At 42.3% G+C, this 23,050-nt stretch overlaps 1 protein-coding gene across 3 annotated transcripts in view; it reads left to right on the top strand.

The window, feature by feature from the left end:
* hdac11 (histone deacetylase 11) overlaps positions 1-23,050 on the top strand; it is a 134,264-nt gene that overhangs the window by 16,868 nt on the left and 94,346 nt on the right. Inside the window, exon 5 of one of the 3 annotated variants that reach the window (XM_068051794.1) lies at positions 15,722-15,748. The exons of the other annotated variants lie outside the window; for them this stretch is intronic. Coding sequence (XP_067907895.1) covers positions 15,722-15,748 — 27 coding nt within the window. The remainder of the gene's footprint in view (positions 1-15,721; positions 15,749-23,050) is intronic. 3 annotated transcript variants of the gene reach the window in all.

The raw sequence follows: 23,050 nt of genomic DNA, 5'->3' as shown, positions 1-23,050 counted from the left end.
TCCGCCAGTGAGTCCAGCCCCAGTAGTCGCGGCACCTGGGAAGAGTCCTTCATCAGTGCAGGACACCCTCAGGCACTTGGGGCCTTCCATCCTCTGGCAGCCAGAGGATGTCTGTCAAAATCATCATAGGCCAAGGGGCAGCCTGATCGGCACCCTGCCTCCAGCCCAGCTGCTGTTGCAGGGACCACACTGTGTCGGAGCACTCGCTGCCGTATTAAGAAGAACAAGTAGTCACACTTAGGCCCTCACAGTTGTAGCAAATATGTAATGTTGTAATTGCTTAAAAGTTTATTTGTGCAAATTGTTAGCCATCATTGTTTGAATGCCATGTTCCATTATACCTTACTTGCGAGCTGCTGACTTCCCGCTTCCCCCTTAGAGCCATGCCAGTGTGATCATTGCCCATGTTAACATGCCAATATGATGGCATTTGTTCTCCCACGGGCACTAGAGTGCATAGCAGTCAGTGGCAAGTCAGGGAGCAGAAATGTAAAGGCGGTGACAGAATTCAAGCATTAAGGTGTCTTTATTTGACTCTCTATGAGTAGACATAAGGGTGGCTGGAGACAGGTAATTATGAGGCACTCTCTTCTCTCCTTTTGTGCTTTGCTCAACACATCTGGCCTCCTGTGCAGGGTCTTTACATCCATTGCTGCTTGCCCCTCTCCCTCTTCTGCATCATCATCGGTGGACGTGTGTCATTTAGGCATCTCATCATGTAGGGCCTCCCCCCTCTGCAGCGCTAGATTGTGTAGAGCACAGCAGGCCACGATGATAGGTGACACCCTCACTCCCAGGTCTCCACCAGATCGATCGAGGCAGTGGAATCTCATCTTAAGTAGCCCAATGACCCACTCGAGTGGAGCATTGGCAGTTGTTCTACCTCCTCTGCTGCATTGCGAGGGTTCCTTACTGGCTTAAGAAGCCTTGTCTTCAGTGGGTATCCCTTGTTCCTGAGAATCTATCCTTGAAGGTGGAGTGGGGGGGTGGGGTGCTTGGGTGGGCTGTAAAACTGAGGCATCTGGGACTGTTGAGGTATGCAGGCCTCGTGGCTGCTTCCTGGGAATGGGGCACACAGCTGCAGGAAACACTTCTGGTGGTTGCAGACCTGTTGAATGGAAGCCCTTCCTATTGATGAAGATGGCTGGGTGGTCCTTTGGAGCATTGATGGCCACGTGTGTGCAATCTGTCACACTTTGCACTTGGGGGAGCCAAGCGATGGCCCTGAACCCAGTGGCCCTGTCCGACTGACTCTGGGTCGGTCTGGTAGTGCACGTAGTCACCGGCCCTCTTGAACAGGGCATTGGTCACCTCCTTGATGCAGCGATGGCCACACATGTCTCTGGTGGATCCTTGGAAAAATCCAGATGTTTAGAAGTTGAGTACCACGGTGATCTTCAGGGCCATTGGCATAGGGTGACCCCCAAATAGCAGAGGTCACAACTCAGCCTGCAGCAGGGCGCTTAAGTCGGTGATTGCCTCCCTGGAGAGCCATAGTCTTAGCAGACAGTGGTCCTCGGACATTTGGAGGTAGCTGATCTGGGTCCAGTACACTTTGTGGCATACGAGGGCCCTTCTTGGCCTGCCCAGCTGCTGTTGCTCTTGTTGTGGAACTCCATGGGTAGGCATAGTGGCCTTTTGTCCCTTCCTCCGTCAGAGGCACTGCATCATCCAACATGGTCCAGAAATACAGAGTGTATGAGGCCCACGCCAGGTGACCTGTGGGCCTGCAGAGCACTGTTGATGCAGAGACAACCCTGCCTTGGCAGCTGAGGTTTTGACAATTCTCTCGGCAGAGCCACTTATGGACTTCAGAGCCCAACCTTGCTCATGGCCCACCCTCTGTTCCAGCTGTGAGCGACCAAACACATCACACAGCAGTTTGTTAACCCAATAGAGCCCCCAGATCCCTTTGCAAAGCACACAGAACACAGTCCCACAATGGCCTCCGAGCCCCCTCTTCCCCTATGCAACAGTGCTCAAGGCTGTCTCCCAGTTGTGGCAATGTGGCCTCTTGCGTCGGTGCCATTAGGTTTTAACAGTTGTGAACCTGAAGGCATGAGAGTGCTGGCTATTGTTCACAAAATCGAGGGCCAATCATTAAATTGGAATTAATTATATTTAAATGCATTTAGGTGCTTGCCCGCCACTGATGAAATCTGGAACCAACATCACGCGCTTGATCTCCGGGTGGACAGCTCCGATGTGATTCTCTGTCCCACCAGGTCACCAGACCCACCTTCAACGGCTGCATAAAATTCAGCCCTTTGTTGACTCCAAGGCTTGGGTGTATCAAGAGTGATACTCTTATGTAATACTGAAAGTATACACTTCATTGTTAAAAATCGAGTCTTGGTTGAAAGGTTTTTGATTTTGATTGTTTAGATGATTAAGAGCAGGGAATTCTCCCAGTCTCTTGGCCAACCTTGCTCCCACAACCACTGCCATCAAAAGCAGATTAACTGGTCATTTATTTCATTGCTGTTTATGGGATTGAGCTGTGTACAAATTATTCAATCACATTATCCTTCAGTGTAATTCATATGAAGTGCTTTGATATGTATTAAGGCACTATATGAATGTCCTTTCCAACAGGATGTACTGGACAGCAATCGTGTGTGGTCAGTATGTCAGTATCCCACCTCCCTAGGGGCACAAACTAGTTGTAGCACCCTATTATCATTTGTGGCTAAGATCAGGAAATTCTCAGCACAAACTGGGGATTAAACTTGGGGTTTATTGGCCTGGGTGACTGGCACATTTGCACAGTAGGCAACGCACTTGTCAATGAACCACCAGACAAGCCCCACTTTGCTATGTTTTGCTTTATGTGATCAAAAGAATAAAAATAATATTTCATTGCAATTGATTTTTCATAGCAAAGCGTGTTCTTGTGAATGAAAAAGCAGTACTGTACAATTATTTAATATCAAGTGTAACGTTGCATGTAGATTTGCTCTGAGAATTTGTACATCGTGAGACCAAATGTTCATGGCCTGGGATTTCCGTTTGGGGCACAATTGGTGATCCAGGTGCAATTTCACCCAAAATTGAGAAGTGTTTATTTTCTCAAATTTGTGCTCACTCATTTGCATTATGCCAAACCTAAAAATTGCCATGACAAGTGCAATCGGGCAGTGTTATAGAATGTAATTTTAAAAGGTTTTTGCTTTAAAAATATTCCTTGATGCATTTAAGGGTGATAACCTGGTGCATTTTGATTAATACGGCTGAAAATGGGTTTGTCACAAAAATAAGCATTTTTAATTAGTGTCTAGTCCACCACCTGTGAGTAACCTGATTTTAAATAATTTGTTCAGATTGAACCCTCCTTTCCATGTCTTTTTTGTTTCTAGTTAGCATGATTGTGTGTTTTGCCTCAAATTCTTGAATCTTCATTTTATTTTTATAGACTGCCTCATGTGATTTGTCATTATGAAAAATGTTTCAAAATGCCTGATACTGATTTGTTTTTACTGGTTAATTTAATTGAAAATTGGCTTGGCAATAGAAAAGGAAATGATGATGTGACAAATGGAAAAACAATAGATGTTTGACTTAGACTACAGAGTTGTGCATAAATCACATGAAACAAAGGGCAGCACTTCTATTAATGTTACAAAATTTGCTAAAATCACGAAGATTTGTGCTTAGCTGATCTCATTATATTGGACCACAAAAAAGGATTTGGGTGTAATATTGACCTTTCACTCAAAGTGGGTGATTTTTCATGTTGCTGCAGCCTTGTTTGTGCTTAAAATGGGTTGGTAGCTGTTGTAGGACGACCTTAAGAACGGACCACCTCAAGCTGTAAGTGAATGTCACTGGAGGAAGTGATGTCATGCCACACATGACCAGAGAGTTGTGGGTGTAGCCCGACAGAGTGAGATATGTTTAGATGTGGCTCTTGCAGTAACTGTGTGTATGTATCCCATGTTGTCTTTGGATATTACTTGGAGTCCTGTGAATCTTACTTGTTCCTTTGATGTGTGAACTATTGTAATACTACATGGTGGCAACATTTAGGATATATTTTTTTCTGAAGGCCACCAAATATTACATCGGGGCATGATTGATTTTTTTTTTCTGAAGAACGCACTGAGAGAACAAAGAACAGCAGGTTGCTTACCTGGAGTGACTGAAGATCCTGGAGAGCAGTTCACAGGAGACCCCATAACAGTGCAGCGATCTAGAACCATAGACAGGACCCCGGGAGGTGTTGAAACTCTGAGTACAATAGGCAATTTGCCAGGAGCTCGCAGCTCTCATCTAATCTGGTAGTGGGTCGAAAAATTTGAAAAGCAGTAGCTGAAGCTATTACTGTTTTACTTTTCCCAGGTTTTTTTGCTTCGTGAGTGGGGCCTAAGCCGAAAAGAGAGGGAAGAACTCGACAGTGCCACTGGAGGTCCACAGCACAGTGAGAAAGCCTGGTACTGCAAGCTGCAGCCCTCTTTTAAAAAAAAAAAAATCTTCAGTTTAAAAAAAAAATTACTCTCACTCAAGGGGGCAGACCTGCAGAAAACTAATCTGTCTAAACAAGAAAAAAAGTGTTCCTGTGAAAAAGAAAACCTGTAAAAGTCCCATATTTCTATAAAGAAAAAAAGCAGTATCATTTAAGACAATGGCTTTCAGATATCCAGTTATAGCTTGGAAGGTGTCGGATATAGCATCTGAATTTAAATTGTTTTGATCGTGAATGGAACTGTTTTTTGGTCAAGAAGTGAGGAAACCTGACAAACAGGCTATCAAAATTAAGATCGCACTGGGCAATGAAGTCCTGTAACAGATCTATACATCAGGATTGGCAGCTGAGGATCAGAAGGACCCTAGCAAGCTATGGATATTCCTGGAGCATCAGCTGAAGGTGAAGATAAATTTCCGAGTACATAGGCTTAAGCTTATGGCCGCAAAGGCAAGATGAGTCCATTGACAATTTGTTGCAAGATACCGAGACAAAGCTCAGGAATGTGACTTAGCAGATATGGAATTGTTGGAATGGATTATCGGGCTAGTAATCACGTTTACCCCACTAGAGGCCTTTCAAAAAGACCTGCTAGAAAAGAAGAAAGGGCACAGCACAGATGCACTACTTAATGATGGAAGGAAATTTTAAACCATCATGGCTGGGCGCCAACAGTTACAAGCGTTGAGGGTGGCTATGACAATTATTATGGTAACCAAGGCTCAGAAATCTGCTTAGCCTTATGGCAAATGTGCCCTGACTCACCCAATTCACAGTTGTCTGGCATACCAGGACCAGCGCAAAGCTTGTGACGTTTGAGGACATTGGGAAAGGCAATGCAGAAGGCTCAGCTCAGATACTGCGTACAGGAACGGTGGCAGATCACATGCAGGGAGAACGTCTGCAAGACAGGATGGCAAACACAATGAAAGGTATGCCAACACACCACAAAATGCCAAGCAGGTACATCAGGCCAGCAGAGAGAGAGATTGTTAGGAGGACACGGGTGAAAAATGCACTCATGCGAACATTGAGCAAGCATTTCACATAGTTTCACATGTTTGGATCAGCATGGTAATGCCGTTACACAGTCTGAGTTATTTGCCATGATTGGGATGATATGTCCACAGAAGAGTGGCAGGTTTCAGCTCAGAGTAAAAATTGACACAAGTGCAAATATTCCATCCATCTGTATACTGAAGGATGTACTCCAAGAAATGGGAATCTGTGGTATGACCCACCACATCTAGGCTGACTGCATTCAATTGCATTGGAATGATTAACGTCACGACCGAGGTGGGAGCAATGCACCGTCAATTCAGTCCCATCACTCCACAGGTCGCAGCCTTATTATTAGTTTTCCCACCCAATTGGAAAACAGCCAAATTAAACACTCTAGTAACCCCCAGAATAAAACCGACCAAACCAGGTATCTTTAGACAACAACAAATTAACTATTTATTAAAACTAAATCTTAAGCGCTATTAAGATAAATCTATGTCTAAAGACCTTTTATAATTTATTCTTTTAACTTTTGTTCATTCAGGGATGTGGGCGCGGCTGGCCAGGCCAGCATTTATTGCCCATCCCTAATTGCCCTTGAGAAGGTGGTGGTGAGCTGCCTTCTTGAACCGCTGCAGTCCATTTGGGGTAGGTATATCCACACTGCTGTTAGGGAGGGAGTTCCAGGATTTTGACCCAGCAACAGTGAAGGAACGGCGATATAGTTCCAAGTCAGGATGGTATGTGACTTGGAAGGGAACTTGCAGGTGGTGGTATTCCCATGTATTTGCTGCCCTTGTCCTTCTAGTTGGTAGAGATCACGGGTTTGGAAGGTGCTGTCTAAGGAGCCTGGGTGCATTGCTGCAGTGCATCTTGTAGATGGTACACACTGCTGCCACTGTGCATCGGTGGTGGAGGGAGTGAATGTTTGTAGATGGGGTGCCAATCAAGCGGGCTGCTTTGTCCTGGATGGTGTCGAGCTTCTTGAGTGTTGTTGGAGTAGCACCTATCCAGGCAAGTGGAGAGTATTCTATCACACTCCTGACTTGTGCCTTGTAGGTGGTAGTCAGGACATGAGTTACTCGCCACAGGATTCCTAGCCTCTGACCTGCTCTTGTAGCCACGGTATTTATATGGCTACTCCAGTTTCTGGTCAATGGTAGCCCCTAGGATGTTGATAGTGGGGGATTCAGCGATCGTAATGCCGTTGAATGTCAAGGGGAGATGGTTAGATTCTCTCTTGCTGGACATGGTCATTGCCTGGCACTTGTGTGGCGCGAATGTTACTTGCCACTTATCAGCCCAAGCCTGGATATTGTCCAGGTCTTGCTGCATTTCTACACGGACTGCTTCAGTATCTGAGGAGTCATGAATGGTGCTGAACATTGTGCAATCATCAGCGAACATCCCCATTTCTGACCTTATGATTGAAGGAAGGTCATTGATGAAGCAGCTGAAGATGGTTGGGCCTAGGACACTACCCTGAGGAACTCCTGCAGTGATGTCTTGGAGCTCAGATGATTGACCTCCAACAACCATAACCATCTTCCTTTGCGCTAGGTATGACTCCAGCCAGTGGAGGGTTTTCCCCCTGATTCCCATTGACCTCAGTTTTGCTAGGGCTCCTTGATGCCATACTCCTGTCAAATGCTGCCTTGATGTCAAGGGCAATCACTCACCTCACCTCTTGAGTTCAGCTCTTTTGTCCATATTTGAGCCAAGGCTGTAATGAGGTCAGGAGCTGAGTGGCCCTGGCGGAACTCAAACTGAGCGTCACTGAGCAGGTTATTGCTAAGCAAGTGCCGCTTGATGGCACTGTTGATGACACCTTCCATCACTTTACTGATTGAGAGTAGACTGATGGGGCGGTAATTGGCCGGGTTGGACTTGTCCTGCTTTTTGTGTACAGGACAAACTTGCTCCATTCACGCACACATTCAAATCAACGGTTAACTTTTTTTTTGAAAATTATCTTTTAAAAATGAGTTTCTTAAAAATAAATAAGTAACTGGGTTTTAAGTCTTTTTGGGTTATGTTCCTGATGGGTGGGGCATCCTAGTGATTATAAATGCCACTTGAAGTCTCCACGCGAATTTTATGAAACAGTACTTTAGTAGATAAGCATTCAAAGCACTTTGGCTGCAGCAGGCGTCAAACAGTTCCTTAAACAAGGCGTATAACAATGGGTCTAAAAACCGACAGTATCTCAGTCGAAACTTCACTGCGAATTCCAGAAACCACAATCAATCAAGAGCGATTCAGTCTTGAAGCAAAGACTTCTTGGATTGGAAGTAAAAAGAAAAAGAATTTTGCTACCTCCAGCAATACAAATGGCCTCTTCAAAGTGTTTTTCCTCTTAAGGCAATTAAGTCTGTAGCTCATTGTAGAATTTCTGCTGAGAGAAAAAGACAGCTTTTTTCTCTCGTAAGCACACTTTGCTGGTGTGTCTCAAAAAAACTGTTTCTTTACACACAGTTAAATTGAAACATATGTGACCTTCCTCGCTCGCCTGCTGTCGCCTAGGTAACAAGTGCAGCTGTGGCACACTGTTCTCGGAAATCTAAAACTTCTCTTTCTGTCTTAAAGGTACATTGTTGCAAACAGGAGGGAAAAAAATACAGTTCTGTGACAACCTAACAGTGCAGCTATGAGAGCTCTGAATAGCTGCCACAAATGTTTTATATTGTAAACACAACTGGACCAGCTGTCACAGGACTTCCAGTATGCCGAGGTCTACGAGTTGTCACAAGACATGAAGTCAATAATGTACTGAAGATGATAGAAAATATCCAGGTAAAGTTTATCGGGTTAGTCCACGTAAAGGAAGACACAAAGGCTGGGAGTCATGACACAAAGAGCAAAATGAGTCTCTCCTCTGGCTTCAGTTCACTGCAGCAAGTACCTGGAGGTCGATTTATTGGTGAAGTTGCCAGTCATCATTTTTCTAAACTTTCCAAACAAGGGAAGATGAACGCATCGTATGACAGACAAGCAGGAGCAGAATTAGCTCAATTTGCAAGTGGAACAGAAGGTCAGAGTCCTCAACTACGCATCGGGAACTTTGTATCCTGCAGTGGTTGTTAGAATATGTGACTAGCCCAGATGTATGAGGTCCAGACACCCAATGGTACGATTCTCAGATGGAACCAAAGTCAACCCAGACAGCTGTATGACAACACTGTGACAAACCTGTGGCATTTCGCGGACACGTTCAAGGACCAAATTTGAAGTTGTGAGCACAGAGGAAGAACGAGAGTCATCAAGACGAGTTCAGCTCTGGGAAGAGGTTTATGATTAGATTGGGACGAATAAACAAACCTCTTCTACGTTTCAGAGAGTGTTTAAATTTACTTGAAAATAATGTTTTGTTTTTATCATGTGTAATTAGTTCGAGCCACAACATATTGTATATTGAAAACATATGCTTTCATCTTTGGAAAAAAGGGGGATGTTGTGGTACGACCTTAAGAGCAGACCACCTTAAGAAACTGCAAGTGAAGGTCACCAGAGGAAGTGATGTCATGTCACATGACCAGGGAGTTGTGGGTATAGCCTGACCCAGAGTGAGATGTGTTTAGATTTGGCTTGTGCAGTAACTGTTTAAAAACCCACGTTTTCTTTGGATATTACTTGAAGTCCTGTGAGTCTTATAGTAGTTCACATATCATAGGAACAAGTGATACTACAGTAGTAAGATCAAAATTACACAACTTGTTGAAATGCCAATTTGCCAGCGAGTTTCTGTCCATCTTGATTTTTCTTTTGGCCGTGTTTGCTGACAATGCAACCACTAGGTAGCGCACTACTGGCACATGTGCAAATGCAGCCTCATAGACTGAAACGTTGCTGTAATAAATTGAGCAGCGCCATCTTTAACACACAAATTGAACTCAAACCCCATCACTCTTCAAAGGCCGCGATCACCGCCTCCATTTCCCCTCCCCGTTGTTCTCTCCCACATCTGTCTGCTCGCCCTTGCTCCCCGCATCGCTGCCCGGTGTTGAGTGGTGAGGTGGGAAAGTGGCAGGATGGAGCAGAAGCGGCAGGCAGGTGGGAGTGGGAAGAGAAGCAGCGCTCGTGGGTGGGAGAAGGATACTGTTGGAGGGTGGAAGCAGCGATTGCGGCCATCGAGGGGTGAGGCAGCACTCGGACATCATTATGTCTAACGTTGTTACGTGGTGATGTCGATCCGCGCATGTGTGGACTCATACAGGCAAGCTGGCAAATGGTTGGATGCACCGATGACATCGTCGATTGCTCTGTGTTGTCAGGAGACATTCCATTTTTCTTTTTAGGTGGATTTCCATCCTGACAGCCAGAGCTTCTGCCTGAAACATGGCGACCCATAAACCTGCACATTGACTGCAGATTGGAGTCAAATGATGCAATTGAAACCCTCAGTAGCATTTTGATCCCTGCCTGTGTTGCTTTCAGCACTTACTGTTTCCTCCTTGTCAGCCATGGTCGGGCAGGTGGCTATTTTTAGTGATATTTAATTAGAACCATCCTTGCCTGCTTTCAAGTAAAGCTGCAGAAAATTTTGAGATGTTATGTTGGCATTAAGTATTTTAGAGTTTTTTTCACCTTAGACAATTTCAAAATGCTTGCAGTTACTGTCGAGCATCCAAAACTCTTGAGATAGTTCTGACTTCACACTTCTTTTCATGGGGGAGGTCCTTCCATGGATCTCACTCTGGCAAGAGGAGAAACAGCAAGTAGTCGAGCCAAACTGGACTTTCTCAGCTGCAGACCTAACAGAATGAGATGTGCTCCAAAAGTTCTTGCTCTCGTAACCGAATTGTCCTTCTCCTGCAACAAGGCCCACAATCAATGGCTACAAATTGCAAAGCATTATCAGTTCTAATGAAGATCATTTCAGCACTCGACTCCCTTCTTCCGGCTCCTTCACGGCTTCCATAGGGGATACCAACTTCAGTAATGTTTGCATTAAGCAGCTGATTGATTCCTTGTTTGCAAAAGCAGTTTAATCACTTTCCCCTTGGACATCCAGAAGCAGCAGGATAGGGCTCGCTCATTCAGCACATATTACTGGAATCTGCAAAGGCTAGGTGTTATTAGCTGCACTTTGGTCACCCTGTGGACTTCTTCACACAATGCCACAGCCTTACGAGGCTTCTACTCCATTGATGCGTGACTGGTGTGTGATGACCCACAGTGGATCATTCAGATCTGTGCCTTGATGATGTTCTGCCAATATTTTGACCCCACACATGAAGTGAGATGCTGACTGCTTGGGGACAAGGACTATTTCCTGCATGCTTGATATGAATCTTCTTAGAAACCCAGGCCTGGTTTTACAACTGCGTGACAATCTGATGCGTTGAGTCAACTTAAGCCCTTGTTGAGTAGACCATTGGACTCCTCAAACAACAGCCCTGAAACAGTGTCCTGTATGATGGTAGCTTGCTGTATCCTATATAACTTTGCTCTGCAGTGGCCACAAGGCATGGAATGACCATTGGAGGAAGGTTTTCAGCACAGTGAGTGAGAGGACACTGAGGTATACAGAAGATAGTGAGGAAGCATTCAGCAACTTCATCTTTATTTTAAGGATCACTGCCTTTAGCAGAGCTGGGATATGAGATAGCTTTGTGTTGAACTCTTTTTTTTTTTTGGATCTTCCTTGCCATCTTTCGCTGCTCCTTCTAATTTGTGCTCAGCGAATCGTCCAGTGCATACCTCTATATAACTTCCTATGCCCTGCAAGATATCATTTTCTGTACTGGGTTTTGGAAAGATTCGAGTGAGCGACAGTGCACCCTTTGGAGGGCTCTCTGATTCTCTGGAATACTTGAGTTTCTGAAACAAGAAAAGGGGAGAGAAAGGTTGTGCAGAGTGTTAGTAGAAAGAGAAATGAAAAGAAAGATTCCTAAACATCCTGCCATGAATGGCCTCCAACCTGACCATCTTTGATGCTGTGCTCTTTGCCAATAATGTTGATTACGACCTCTTCCATTGGTGTCAGTGTCAGTAGAATGACAGTACCTCCTTTGAATGTAAGGGCCATATCCTGTTCTGGTTGTCTCCCTCCTACTGAGTGCTATCTTTCCTCACAAAAAGCGCATGTGTGCTAGTAAGTGCCCTTGGCAATGGCTTTCATCATGTACATGATGGCATGAAAAAGCAGTAAGTGTAGCCAGTGAGGCAATGGTAAGGTCCTGCAGGACTATACAGAGGGAGTGAGAAATGTGAAAGGGAGGCTTGCCTTCACAAATCATTAAATTTCTTTCTGCCCTGCAGCCAGGTTCGAGGCTTGGCATTTTCTGTCACCACATTCCATGCTCACTGAATAATTTTCCTTGGTACCCCTCAACTATTTGTGACGAACAAGATCTTTTTCCTAATGTTCACTTGCCTTCTTAATATCTTCATTGTGTTATGATCCTGCAGTTTTTTTTTTCGGGAAGAATGGAAGGCTGGAAAAGGAGCCATACTGCTTTAAGGCAGCAAGCTCCAAAAACGGAGTCAAAGAATGCATTCTCATTGCCCGGGATACAACCATTTAGGACCAGAGATCGAGAGATACATGGTTACAATTTAATTTTGAACTGGGTTATGGTGGAAACAGACTTTTCTAACCCAGAAACAGACAAACAGCTGTGTGTTAGCAACTGAAAGGAGTGTTCTCAGACCATTTAAATTGCAGGAAGAGAATTTAGTCTGTTTATTATTCTCTATCAAAATTCTAAAACTTCAAGCCAAAACAGAGATCTCTCATTTTAAATGAAGGAAGGGAAGTTGGATTGTGACAGCCTTTTATCATTCAAAAATTCTAAAGCCAAATTGATTCATTTAAAAAAAAGTGTTTGCAAGTTGTTAATTGTTGAAATTCATCGCTGGAGAAGGAGCAACTATTTCGACTTCTGAATTAGACTACAGACTGTTCTACTGATGAAGAACCTTTTTTTCCCCCATTGGACAGCTGTGAGGACTTCAAGCAACCTTGGACTGTTCCACATCCGGCAGGAGCGTAAATATGCAAGTACTCTAATTTTTTTCTATTTTAAGTGTTGACCTCGTCAGCAGACGTGGTCTCTTCAGACTACTAGAAAAGATTGGATGCCCACCAAAGCTACTAAGTATCATCACCTCATTCCATGATAATATGAAAGGCACAATTCAACATGGGGGCTCCTCATCAGCCCTTTCCTATTCTGAGTGGCGTGAAACAGGGCTGTGTTCTCGCACCCACACTTTTTGGGATTTTCTTCTCCCTGCTGCTTTCACATGCGTTCAAGTCCTCTGAAGAAGGAATTTTCCTCCACACAAGATCAGGGGGCAGGTTGTTCAACCTTGCCCGTCTAAGAGCGAAGTCCAAAGTACGGAAAGTCCTCATCAGGGAACTCCTCTTTGCTGACGATGCTGCTTTAACATCTCACACTGAAGAGTGCCTGCAGAGTCTCATCGACAGGTTTGCGGCTGCCTGCAATGAATTTGGCCTAACCATCAGCCTCAAGAAAACAAATTTCTCTGCAGCACCTGTGGAAGAGCCTGTCACTCTAGAATTGGCCTTTATAGCCACTCCAGGCGCTGCTTCACAAACCACTGACCACCTCCAGGCGCGTATCCATTGTCTCTCGAGATAAGGAAGCCCAAAAGAAAGAATATCTTCGTGTTTAAGAATTTCATTTTTCTATTAAACAGTTAATTTGTTGATTTAAAGACACCTGGTTTGGTTAGCTTCATTCGGGGCTTAATAGATGGTCCAATTTGGAAAGTTTAAATGATATGTTAAGCAATCTGTGGAGAGACGGGATTGAATTAACAGTGCATTTTTCCCATCACAATCAGAATCTTATATTTTGATTGGAGGCTTTTGACTAGAGCAGTTGGTCATAACAATTGCTATAATTGGAAAACCATGGAGGTTATGTTGGAACTACTGTTGCCTGCTGTTACACAATCTTGCTTGGATTGTTTCCTCCCAAAAAAAACACCTATTTTAAGGTGCAGATGTAGGCTTTAAGCTATCATCCCGCAGCTGGATTGCCCATATCTTAATTGTCAAGCTGCCTATTGGGGACATTTTTTGTGTTGACAGCACGCTGAATAATTGCACGGGGGTAGATAATGGCTACCCGACCCGAACCCCACGGGCCCGACGACATGTGTCCGGTTCAGGTCGGGTCGCTCTTCCGGGTCCGGCATTCGGGCTTGGATCGGGTCGGACTGGGCTGGGTCGGACACACACTATCACCACCTCCGGTACGTGGCTGTAATGTTAATGTACTTTTTAAACAACCTTTCAAGTCCAGTTACAGTTGTTTTAAACTTGTGCAGATAAGCAACAAAGTGAAAAACGGAAGCTAGGAAAACTGATGGTTGGGCGCGGGAAAAATGAAAGGACTCGGGCCGGGTCGGGCTCGGGTCGGGTTTCGTTTGCAGACTCGAGCCGGCCTTTAACGGGGGTACGCGCTGACTTCTCCAGGTTTTTACGTACCAGCTACCCACTGCCTGCCTGATTTACCACCATATGAAAATCTTCCTGTAGTATCTGCTTAGTGTTGAGATGTCTTCAAATTTGGAATACACTTTGGAGGCATTTGATTTGACAATGAAACAGATTACTTTAATGCATGTTACTGATTGGCAAGAATATATTTAGAGTGTTGTCTGAAGTTTGGAGCACCTTTTACCTTGTTTAGAAATGCTCTGACTATTGGAGACAAAAGCAAGAGGCTCCAAACTGGACTCGTCTCTTTTGAGGAATTAAGAAAAGGTTGAAAAGAGACTTGAGAAATGTTGCTTAATAAAGAAATGAAGTTCTGGATGAATATTTAAGAATAGAACTTGATTATGTTTGTTTAGTTTTATACTCATACTGTGCAGAGTATTATGGTACCTGTGTGATTTGGACCATTTTCATTTGAAAATTGAGATCAATGTAACAATGATGTGAAAGAGGCTTATTGATGAGAAGCTGGTACTCAACAGGGGACGGTTAGCTTTTTTAGCTTTTTCATCACAAACCTCTTGGGCAGTTAAATAACTTTTGAAACATAGTTACCAGATACAGCTTTGTGTGACTTACAAATGTTATGGTGCTCAAGCTAAAATTGTAAGTGAAAAATGTTGTACAATATTTATATGAAACATATTTTTATCAGCATTAATGACCAGTAATTTCCTGGTGTTCTTTAGAAATGAAAAACTCTACAAATGTTCTCATATTTGCCACATCTGAAATTCTCTTGTCACACGTAAGCTGAAAAATTATTTGTTCTTTTTTGTCCTGGATTGTCTCTAAAACTGGCATTATTTTGATTCCCTTAATGTTTCAGTTCACCTAATGGCAGCTATTTTAAATTATTCTGTATCATACCAAAATTTCTACCAGTAACAATTATTTTACCACAATGCTGACATCTGGATTATCTCCTGTGTAATATAAATTACACTTTTTTTAAAAATTACCTCACAATGTATAAACCAGCAATTGATCTTGCCAACTGCTACCTGAGTGCATCACAGTACAGCAGCTCTGTATCACAGAGCACATAGCGGAATGCAGGTGGTTGAAAGTGCCCACAATGTAAAGTTTTGTTTCCATATTTTGGTGAAAAAAACCTGTAATATTTACTGTGAAATAGATAAGATACATAATGTGTCTTTTTTTTTGGAAAATAAAATGAAATAATTTGCTCTCCATATGTTGCATGCTTTGGGTTCATGTACATATACCTGTCATTAAAATTAATTTTCAGTAAACTACCAATTCTTGTACCTCTTGCAGTCCAAAAACAATAATGGTAATTCCCCGTCACTCAAGCATGTGGTTTTTGTATCGTCAGCTGAGGTTTCTTTTTATAAAATGCTGTTTTGGAGCCTGTACTATTAACGTATTTTTGTATTTTGTTTCATTTTAATTCCATGTTACTGCATATTATTATTATAACTTGCAAATTCAATTTAACTTTTACAATTCAAGATGAAGTATTATGTGGGTTCCTTTTGACATCATGCGCACTTTCTAACAAATGCTCCCAAAATCATTTCACTGAATTGCTGTTTTCAAACGCCTCTGTTTGTTTGAATTTCTAAAAATATATAATCTAATAAAGTAGTCACAAATATATATTTTGGATGATTGACTTAGTGCTATCATTGCTGTCTTTGCAGGATGGCAATATTCTTCATGTGCCTTTTTTAAAAACTACTGTCCTGGCACCTAAAATGAATTGCTTCATTGTTACATCCATTTTAAATTCTGTGAATATCTTTTCTTCCTGCATACAGAACCATTTCTTGGAAGGCTTACAAGAGGTATCTCAGTAAATCATCTTGTGCTTCTGCTGTGTACATGCTTGTGAAAATCAATTAACCCAAAAGTTAGCCCAAGATTGTGATCTTGAGTTAACATTTCTTTTGCCTGCAGTGATTAGTAGTGATTAAAATTTGCACAAGTATTTTTTGTGCTTCAATATTAAACAAAAATGGAACCTTTTTCTTAATACAGACAAAAATCATTGTTTCTTTGTTTTAAGTAGTATGGGCCCAGTTCTCCACCCTTACACTGGAAGTGCAAAACTGGCTCTTTACATCCATGGATGAGCATTTTGTTTTGCTACCTGTTATTGTTCTAAATGTCCAATGCCTGATTTTTGGATTTAAGCGAAGTACACAAGCGCATCTTAAATGGGCATTTGGAAGCTCTATAGAAAGGAATTTATCATTGTTTGCGACCTTCAGTAAACTATTCTAATTACTCCATGATTTTATTATTTAAAATCAAAGTTCCCAGGTTGTTCATTGAATTTTTGTCCCAATGGCGACAGGGAACCCAAAACTTAATGGAAAATGATTTTTGATTTTGACCGACCACAGATTAACCATATGCACAAATTTCAGAGTTACTGTTCAAGGGAAGAAAGACTATATGCCATATGCAGCAGCCTGTTATGTTGATAATTGATCTGGCAATCTCCAAATATCGGTGCTTACTTCCTCGTATTTATGTAAACAGTGCAAAAATTGCAAAACTCATTGCCAATTGTTTTGCACTTGCAATGTGCGTTGGCTTTAATAAGCAAATAGTATTTACTCCTAGAATGTGAAGGGGGAGGGAAATTTGGCCCTATATGTTGTATCCCAATGTGCGTGTTGATTATTTGGCTTGCTGTATGTGCTTACAGAATGCTTATTGTTTGTGTATATGTTTTGTGTTCACAAACATTAAAGACAGAATTTTCATTCAGTGTACTAATGGAAAATGTGTAGTATATGAAAATATTTCCACCACTCTACATTCTGCGTAGTGAAAATATGCAGTGATATTTTAGCAGCAGATCATATACTTTGATCTAATGATTACTTTGCTGCAATGAGTTCAATATATAAGGCATTGCATCCAGAGAAAAAGATGGAAGTGAATGTAGCATTTTTTTTTAGGAGGGAATGAAAAAGCATTGATAAGAATTTTGAATTAATTTAACAAATAGACCTATTCCATTGCTGTAATATTATCTCTCATAAGGAATTTGTACAAATTGTGTTTTTACTATTATGTTCAGAAAATTGGAGACAGTTCACCCCCTCACCCAAAGCCAGAATGTCTATCCTATTCCTGACTGCCTTGTACCACATTAGATTGTGCAGATGTTATCTCAATTGATGTTGCTAATGAAGAAAATGCTACAAATTACAGATCGTACGAGTTTCTATCGATTTTTATTTAAAAAGAGTTAATAAAGTGAACGTTGGTCCTATAGAAAGTGAGTCTGGGGAATTAATGGAAAATAAGTAGATAACAGATGAAATGAACAGGTATTTTGCATTGGTCTTCGCTATAGAGGATACATGTAACATCCCAGAAATAGCTGTAAATCAGGAATTGGAAAGGAGGGAGGAACTCTAGAAAATTACTATCACCAGGGAAGTGGTATTGAGCAAATTGTTGGAGCTGCGGGCTGACAAGTCCCCAGTCCTGATGGACTTCATCCTAGGGTCCTAAAAGAATTGGCTAGTGAGATAGTTGATGCGTTGGTTTTAATTTTCCAAAATTCCCTAGATTCGGGGAAGGTTCCATTAGATTGGAAAACAGCGAATGTAACTCCTTTATTCAAAAAGGGTGGGAGACTGAAAGCAGGGAACTACAGGCCAGTTAGCTTAGCATCTGTCATAGGGAAAATGTTAGCTATTATTAAAGAAGTTATAGCAGGGCACTTAGAGAAAAATCAAGGTAATCAGGTAGAGCCAGCATGGTTTTATGAAAGGGGAATCATGCTTAACCAATTTACTGGAGTATCCACTAATGTGCTGTGGATAAAGGGGAACTGATGGATGTACTGTACTTAGGTTTCCAGAAGGTTATTGCAGAAGTGTAGGGGGTAACATATTGGCATGGAAAGTAGATTGGCTAACAGGATGCAGAGAGTAGACATAAATGGGTCATTTTCTGGTTGGCAAGGTGTAATGAATGGTGTGCCGCAGGGATCTGTGTTGGGGCCTCAACATTTTACAATTTATATAAATGACTTAGATGAAGGGACTGAAGATATGGTTGCTAAATTTGCTGATGTCACAAAGATAAGTAGGAAAGTCAGTTGTAAAGAGGACGTAAGGAGGCTACAAAGGGATATAGATAGGTTAAGTAAGTGGGCAAAGATCTGGCAAATCAAGTATAATGTGGGAAAATGTGAAATTGTCCATTTTGACAAGAAGAATAAAAATAGAAACATTTATCTAAATGGTGAGAGATTGCAGAATTCTGAAATGCAGAGGGATGTAGTTGTTCTAGTGCATGAATCGCAAAAGGTTAGTATACAGGTACAGCAAGTAATTAGAAAAGCGAATAAAATGTTATCATTTATTGTGAAGGGAATTGAATACAAAAGTAGGGAGGTTATGCTTCGGTTATACAGTGCATTGGTAAGACCCCATCTGGAGAATTGTGTGCATGCGAACATACGACTTAGGAGCAGGAGTAGGCCACTTGGCCCCTCAAGCTTGCTCTACCATTCAATAAGTTCTTGGCTGAACTGATTTCTCCACATTACCACCTACCCCCGATAACCTTTCACCTCCTTGCTTATCAAGAGTCTATCTACATCTGTCTTAAACATATTCAAAGACTCTGCTTCCACTGCCTTTGGAGGGAATTCCAACGACTCACGACCCTCTGAGAGAAACAAATTCTCCTCATCTCTGTCTTAAATGGGCGACCCCTTGTTTTTAAACAGTGACCCCTGGTTCTAGATTCTCCCACAAGGATCACATCGTTTCCACATCCACCCTGTCAAGACCCCTCAGCATCTTGTATGCTTCAATCAAGTCGCCTCTTACTCTTCTAAATTCCAGCAGATAGAAGCCTTGCCTGTCCAATCTTTCCTTATAAGCCTGCCCATTCCAGGTATCAGTCTAGTAAACCTTCTTTGAACTGCTTCCAATGCATTTATGTCCTTCCTTAAATAAGGAGTCCAGTACTGTACTCAGTACTCCAGATGTGGTCTCACCAATAACCTGTACAGCTGAAGCATAACCTCCCTACTTTTGTATTCAGTTCCCCTTGTGATAAACGCTAACATTCTATTAGCTTTCCTAGTTACGTGCTGTACCTTGTCATGCAGGCCCCCATCTGTCAAGAATGAGTCACATTAGTTTTGTCACATGAACATTGATTTTTAAACTGTTACTGGAGTAAAGAAAGCACTTAAAAAAAAAAAAAACCCACTAGACCCTTGACTGGAAAGACATTTTTGCATAGTAACGGACAGTACTTGGAAAAGACAAAGGGGCCACTCCCTGCTCCAATTTAATCCACAGTAGACTTTTGATTACCAGATGTTGAAGGTGGAGAGGCTAGTATTCCAGGCTAACTACGAAGATGGCCGAATACACAAACAGACGTGGTCAGACCCATTTAGTCACATGACTAACTGGCTGTTGGAGCTTTTTGAATTTGAATTTGCCACAGAGAATTTGAACTCAGAAAGCTCTTGACTCCTGGACTGAGAACGTCTCTATCCTGTCTGCTCCCATCTCTTTCTCACGGAACAGAAGACCTATTGAAGACACATGAACCTCAAAAGAGAAAAGTCTCCTACAGTGAACAAGGTTTAAGAATAATACTGGGCCCCAACGAAAAGCAAGATTACTTACAAAAGCACTACAGTGAGCTCGAAGCACAGTAAATAGAAACTCTTCTGATATTGCCTCAAACCTCTCTACTTCATTTTTTCTTCTCTTTTCTGTCTCTATTTGCATATGCGTTTGCATGCTATTGTGGGGCGCAGTGTGTATCCATAGGCATTAACCAAATTAGAGTTTAAGTTTTAATAAATTTCACTTTTCTTCTTTAAACCTAAAGGTCTGTTTGTGCTCATTTCTTTGGCTTATAATTGGAAAGCGGTGAACAAGGATTCAGCAAGGGGAAGCTCAAAACACAGTGTGTTTAAAATCAAACCCTGTTAAAACAAGACCAGGTGAAGGCTGGAAGAGACCCCTAGACACCTTTCTTACCTGGTCGTAACAACCTGCATACTAACCTTTTGCAATTCATGCACTAGGACACCCAGATCACTCTGCATCTCAGAGCTCTGCAATCTCTCACCATTTGGATAATATGCTTCTTTGTTATTATTCCTGCCAAAATGGACAACTTCGCATTTTCCCACATTAAACTCCATCTGCCAGATTTTTGCTCCTTCACTTAACCTATCTATATCCCTTTGTAGCCTCTTTATGCCATCCTTAATGTGTTTCAATTAACTACTTAATTATTTTATTAAATTATTTACTTTGTTTTCCTTTTCTATATATTTTATTAAGCTTACCACTAGTTCCTTTACTATTTTAAACGTTAGGATTAGAATGAACCTTAATCATGTACCAGATACTCACCAAACAGCTAGCGTCTTCCCCAACCAATCACCTAACTGCTTGCCTGTGATGTCACACTTGATTTTCTTTGAAGGGCTCGTTCCACTGAACTGGATAGGACAGGGGAATAGGATAGAGGAGAGGATAGGATAGTCTCTCCCAGCTCTCCACGCTGTTTTTGAAGTGAAGCCTCTCCCAGCATTCCACGCTCTTTTTGAAGTACCGGTCTTTTTTTTAAGGAAGGATGTAAATGCGTTGGAAGCAGTTCAGAGAAGGTTTACTAGACTAATACCTGCAATGGGCAGGTTGTCTTATGTGGAAAGGTTGGACAGGCTAATCTTGTATCTGCTGGAGTTTCGGAGAGTAAGAGATGACTTGATTGAAACAAAAAAGATCCTGAGGGATCTTGACAGGTGGATGTGGAAAGGATGTTTCCTCTTGTGGGAGAATCAAGAACTAGGGGTCACTGTTTAAAAATAAGGGGTTGCCCATTTAAGACAGAGATGCAGAGAATTTTTTTTCTCTCAGATGGTCGTGAGTCTTTGGTACTCTCTTCCTCAAAAGGCGGTGGAAGCAGAGTCTTTGAATATTTTTAAGACAGATGTAGATAGATTCTTGATAAGCAAGGGGGGCGGGGGGTGAATGGCTATTGGGGGTAGCTGCGAATGTGGAGTTGAGGTGACTATCAGATCAGCCGTCATCTTGTTGAATGGCGGAGCAGGCTCAAGGGACTGAGCGGCCTTCTGCTCCTGATTCTTATGTTCATATGTATTTTGGCGTAGGCTGGAACAAATTCTGTTCATTTCTAGTGGAGAGCTTGAAAATACATAGATTATAGCTTGCATATGAATATTGACCTGGAATTTGCTGGAATGACACATTTGGCCACAAGTACCATAGATTAGACAGTTGTGCATCTTAAAGGGGCTTTATGCCAAAGTTGTCAGCAAACAATTAGGATGGTGGCATTTCTGAAGTAGTGCGATGGCCAATGTATTGATCCCTTAACTCTAACAGCTAAGAGGAACTGAATGATGCATGAATTGCAATTGTCTGATCAGGAAGAGCGACCAGGAAATATTTGGAGATATACTACCAATGCATTTTAAACCCTGTATTCCCAAAAAGTGTGAATGAAGCATTAAGATAAAACAACCATCTATAGTTGCCTTTTTTGTGAAAAGTTATTGTCTAAGGCCTTGATATTTGTGAAGGGTCAAATCTGCTTTGGTTCAGCCCAAATGCATATCTCAATTTGTGTTTATTCTACTAAACGTAATTGCCATTTGGTTAGTTTAGCATTTGCTAAGCGAGTCTTTTCCAGCTCGTTGAAGTTCTTCAATTAATTAAGCTTTTCATTTCTCTTCTTTCAACACCAATCACACCGCTTCCAGGTCCCCAGCATCATTCTGGTTCAGTCAATGATTTTATAGGGAGGTGGAGCTATAATAATGGAATTTTTAGTTTTTAGTGAGGACTACGGCAGAGCAGCTCAGAGGGTCCAGGAAATCTTTGCATGGCGCAAATAATAGCTTGTCACCTACGGTGTTATTTCCTGGAAAATAATGGCCTGGACTGTGGTCCCGATAGCAGAAAATGCTGAGATGTTCCCTGCTATTGAGGATTGCAATGGCATTGCAACTTCCGGCTTGCGCTGAAAACCAGCAGTTGCAGGGCTCTGGTGGATCTTGCCAAGCCACTCTGTAAAGTGGCAGGGACCTGTAAATCAACAATTTGGGCTGATTTTCTCACAAGTTATGGAGATTTTCACGTTTTGTTTTAAAGCTGATATTAGCAGGCCTTTGGGAGATTTCACACGATAAATTAACAAGCCCCTTAACCTAAAACACCTTTCCACAAATACATTGAAATGTGCAAAGTATTTCCAAACAACGGGATACTTTGCAGTGCAAACCTCCCGATTCGTAGGACTTTTTTAAAGTTTAATACTCATTTTTTTTAAAAAATGCATTGAAAGGAGCTTTTGCAATATACCAAACTGCTGTAAAGCACAGATACTGGATGTTAGATGTGGGAATCAGGTGGGGATGTAACCTGATGACATACTTTTTAAAATGAATTAAATATTCTGGATGAACTTGTACAATTTTGTACAGCTGCCTCCTGACTACCTATACATTAATAATCCTGATTCCACCTTCCATATTATACTGGGAGACTGTCTGAACCCGAGAGGCTGGATTCTTCATCTGAAATATTTTCCCAACACGCCAGCGGTTGGAGACACTGTATGTGTACAGGACTCTGAGCTGATGCTGAGAGTGTTGGGTGAACAGAGGAGATACTTTGCTGCCTTTAATTAATTCTGTCATTCCCATCTCTATACTTACAGGAGTCTGGGGCTAAAAGTAAATGTATTTCCCTGGTTTGTCTCTGGTTTATACCCAGCTGTGTTGAGTCTAATATTTTCATGGCGAGTTGGTTCTGAGTTTAGAAGCGGTGCCTGGGTTAAATAAACTAGTTGCAGCCGCTTCTGTAAAGTCCCAGGGCTGAATTTTACCCTGGTCGAGTGGGAGCTGTCCACCGACCGAAAAGTCGGTGGCGATCCTCCCTCCACCTGGTCAGGGGATCTAGTCCGGATTTTACGGTCCCCAGGCCTTTAATAGGTCTGAGGCGGAACTTCCACTGCATTGAGGCAAGAAGTCCTGCCAAATGGAGCTACCAGCCAATCAGTGGGCCGGCAGCTCTTAGTCCCAGCAGCGCCACCAAGAGCGGTGGCCACTGCTG

Source organism: Heterodontus francisci, chromosome 19 (assembly GCF_036365525.1).
Source record: "Heterodontus francisci isolate sHetFra1 chromosome 19, sHetFra1.hap1, whole genome shotgun sequence".
In the NCBI taxonomy this organism is placed as follows: Eukaryota; Metazoa; Chordata; class Chondrichthyes; order Heterodontiformes; family Heterodontidae; genus Heterodontus; species Heterodontus francisci.
The sequence above is the reverse complement of the archived record's forward strand: the minus strand, read 5'-3'. Positions and strand labels throughout refer to the sequence as shown.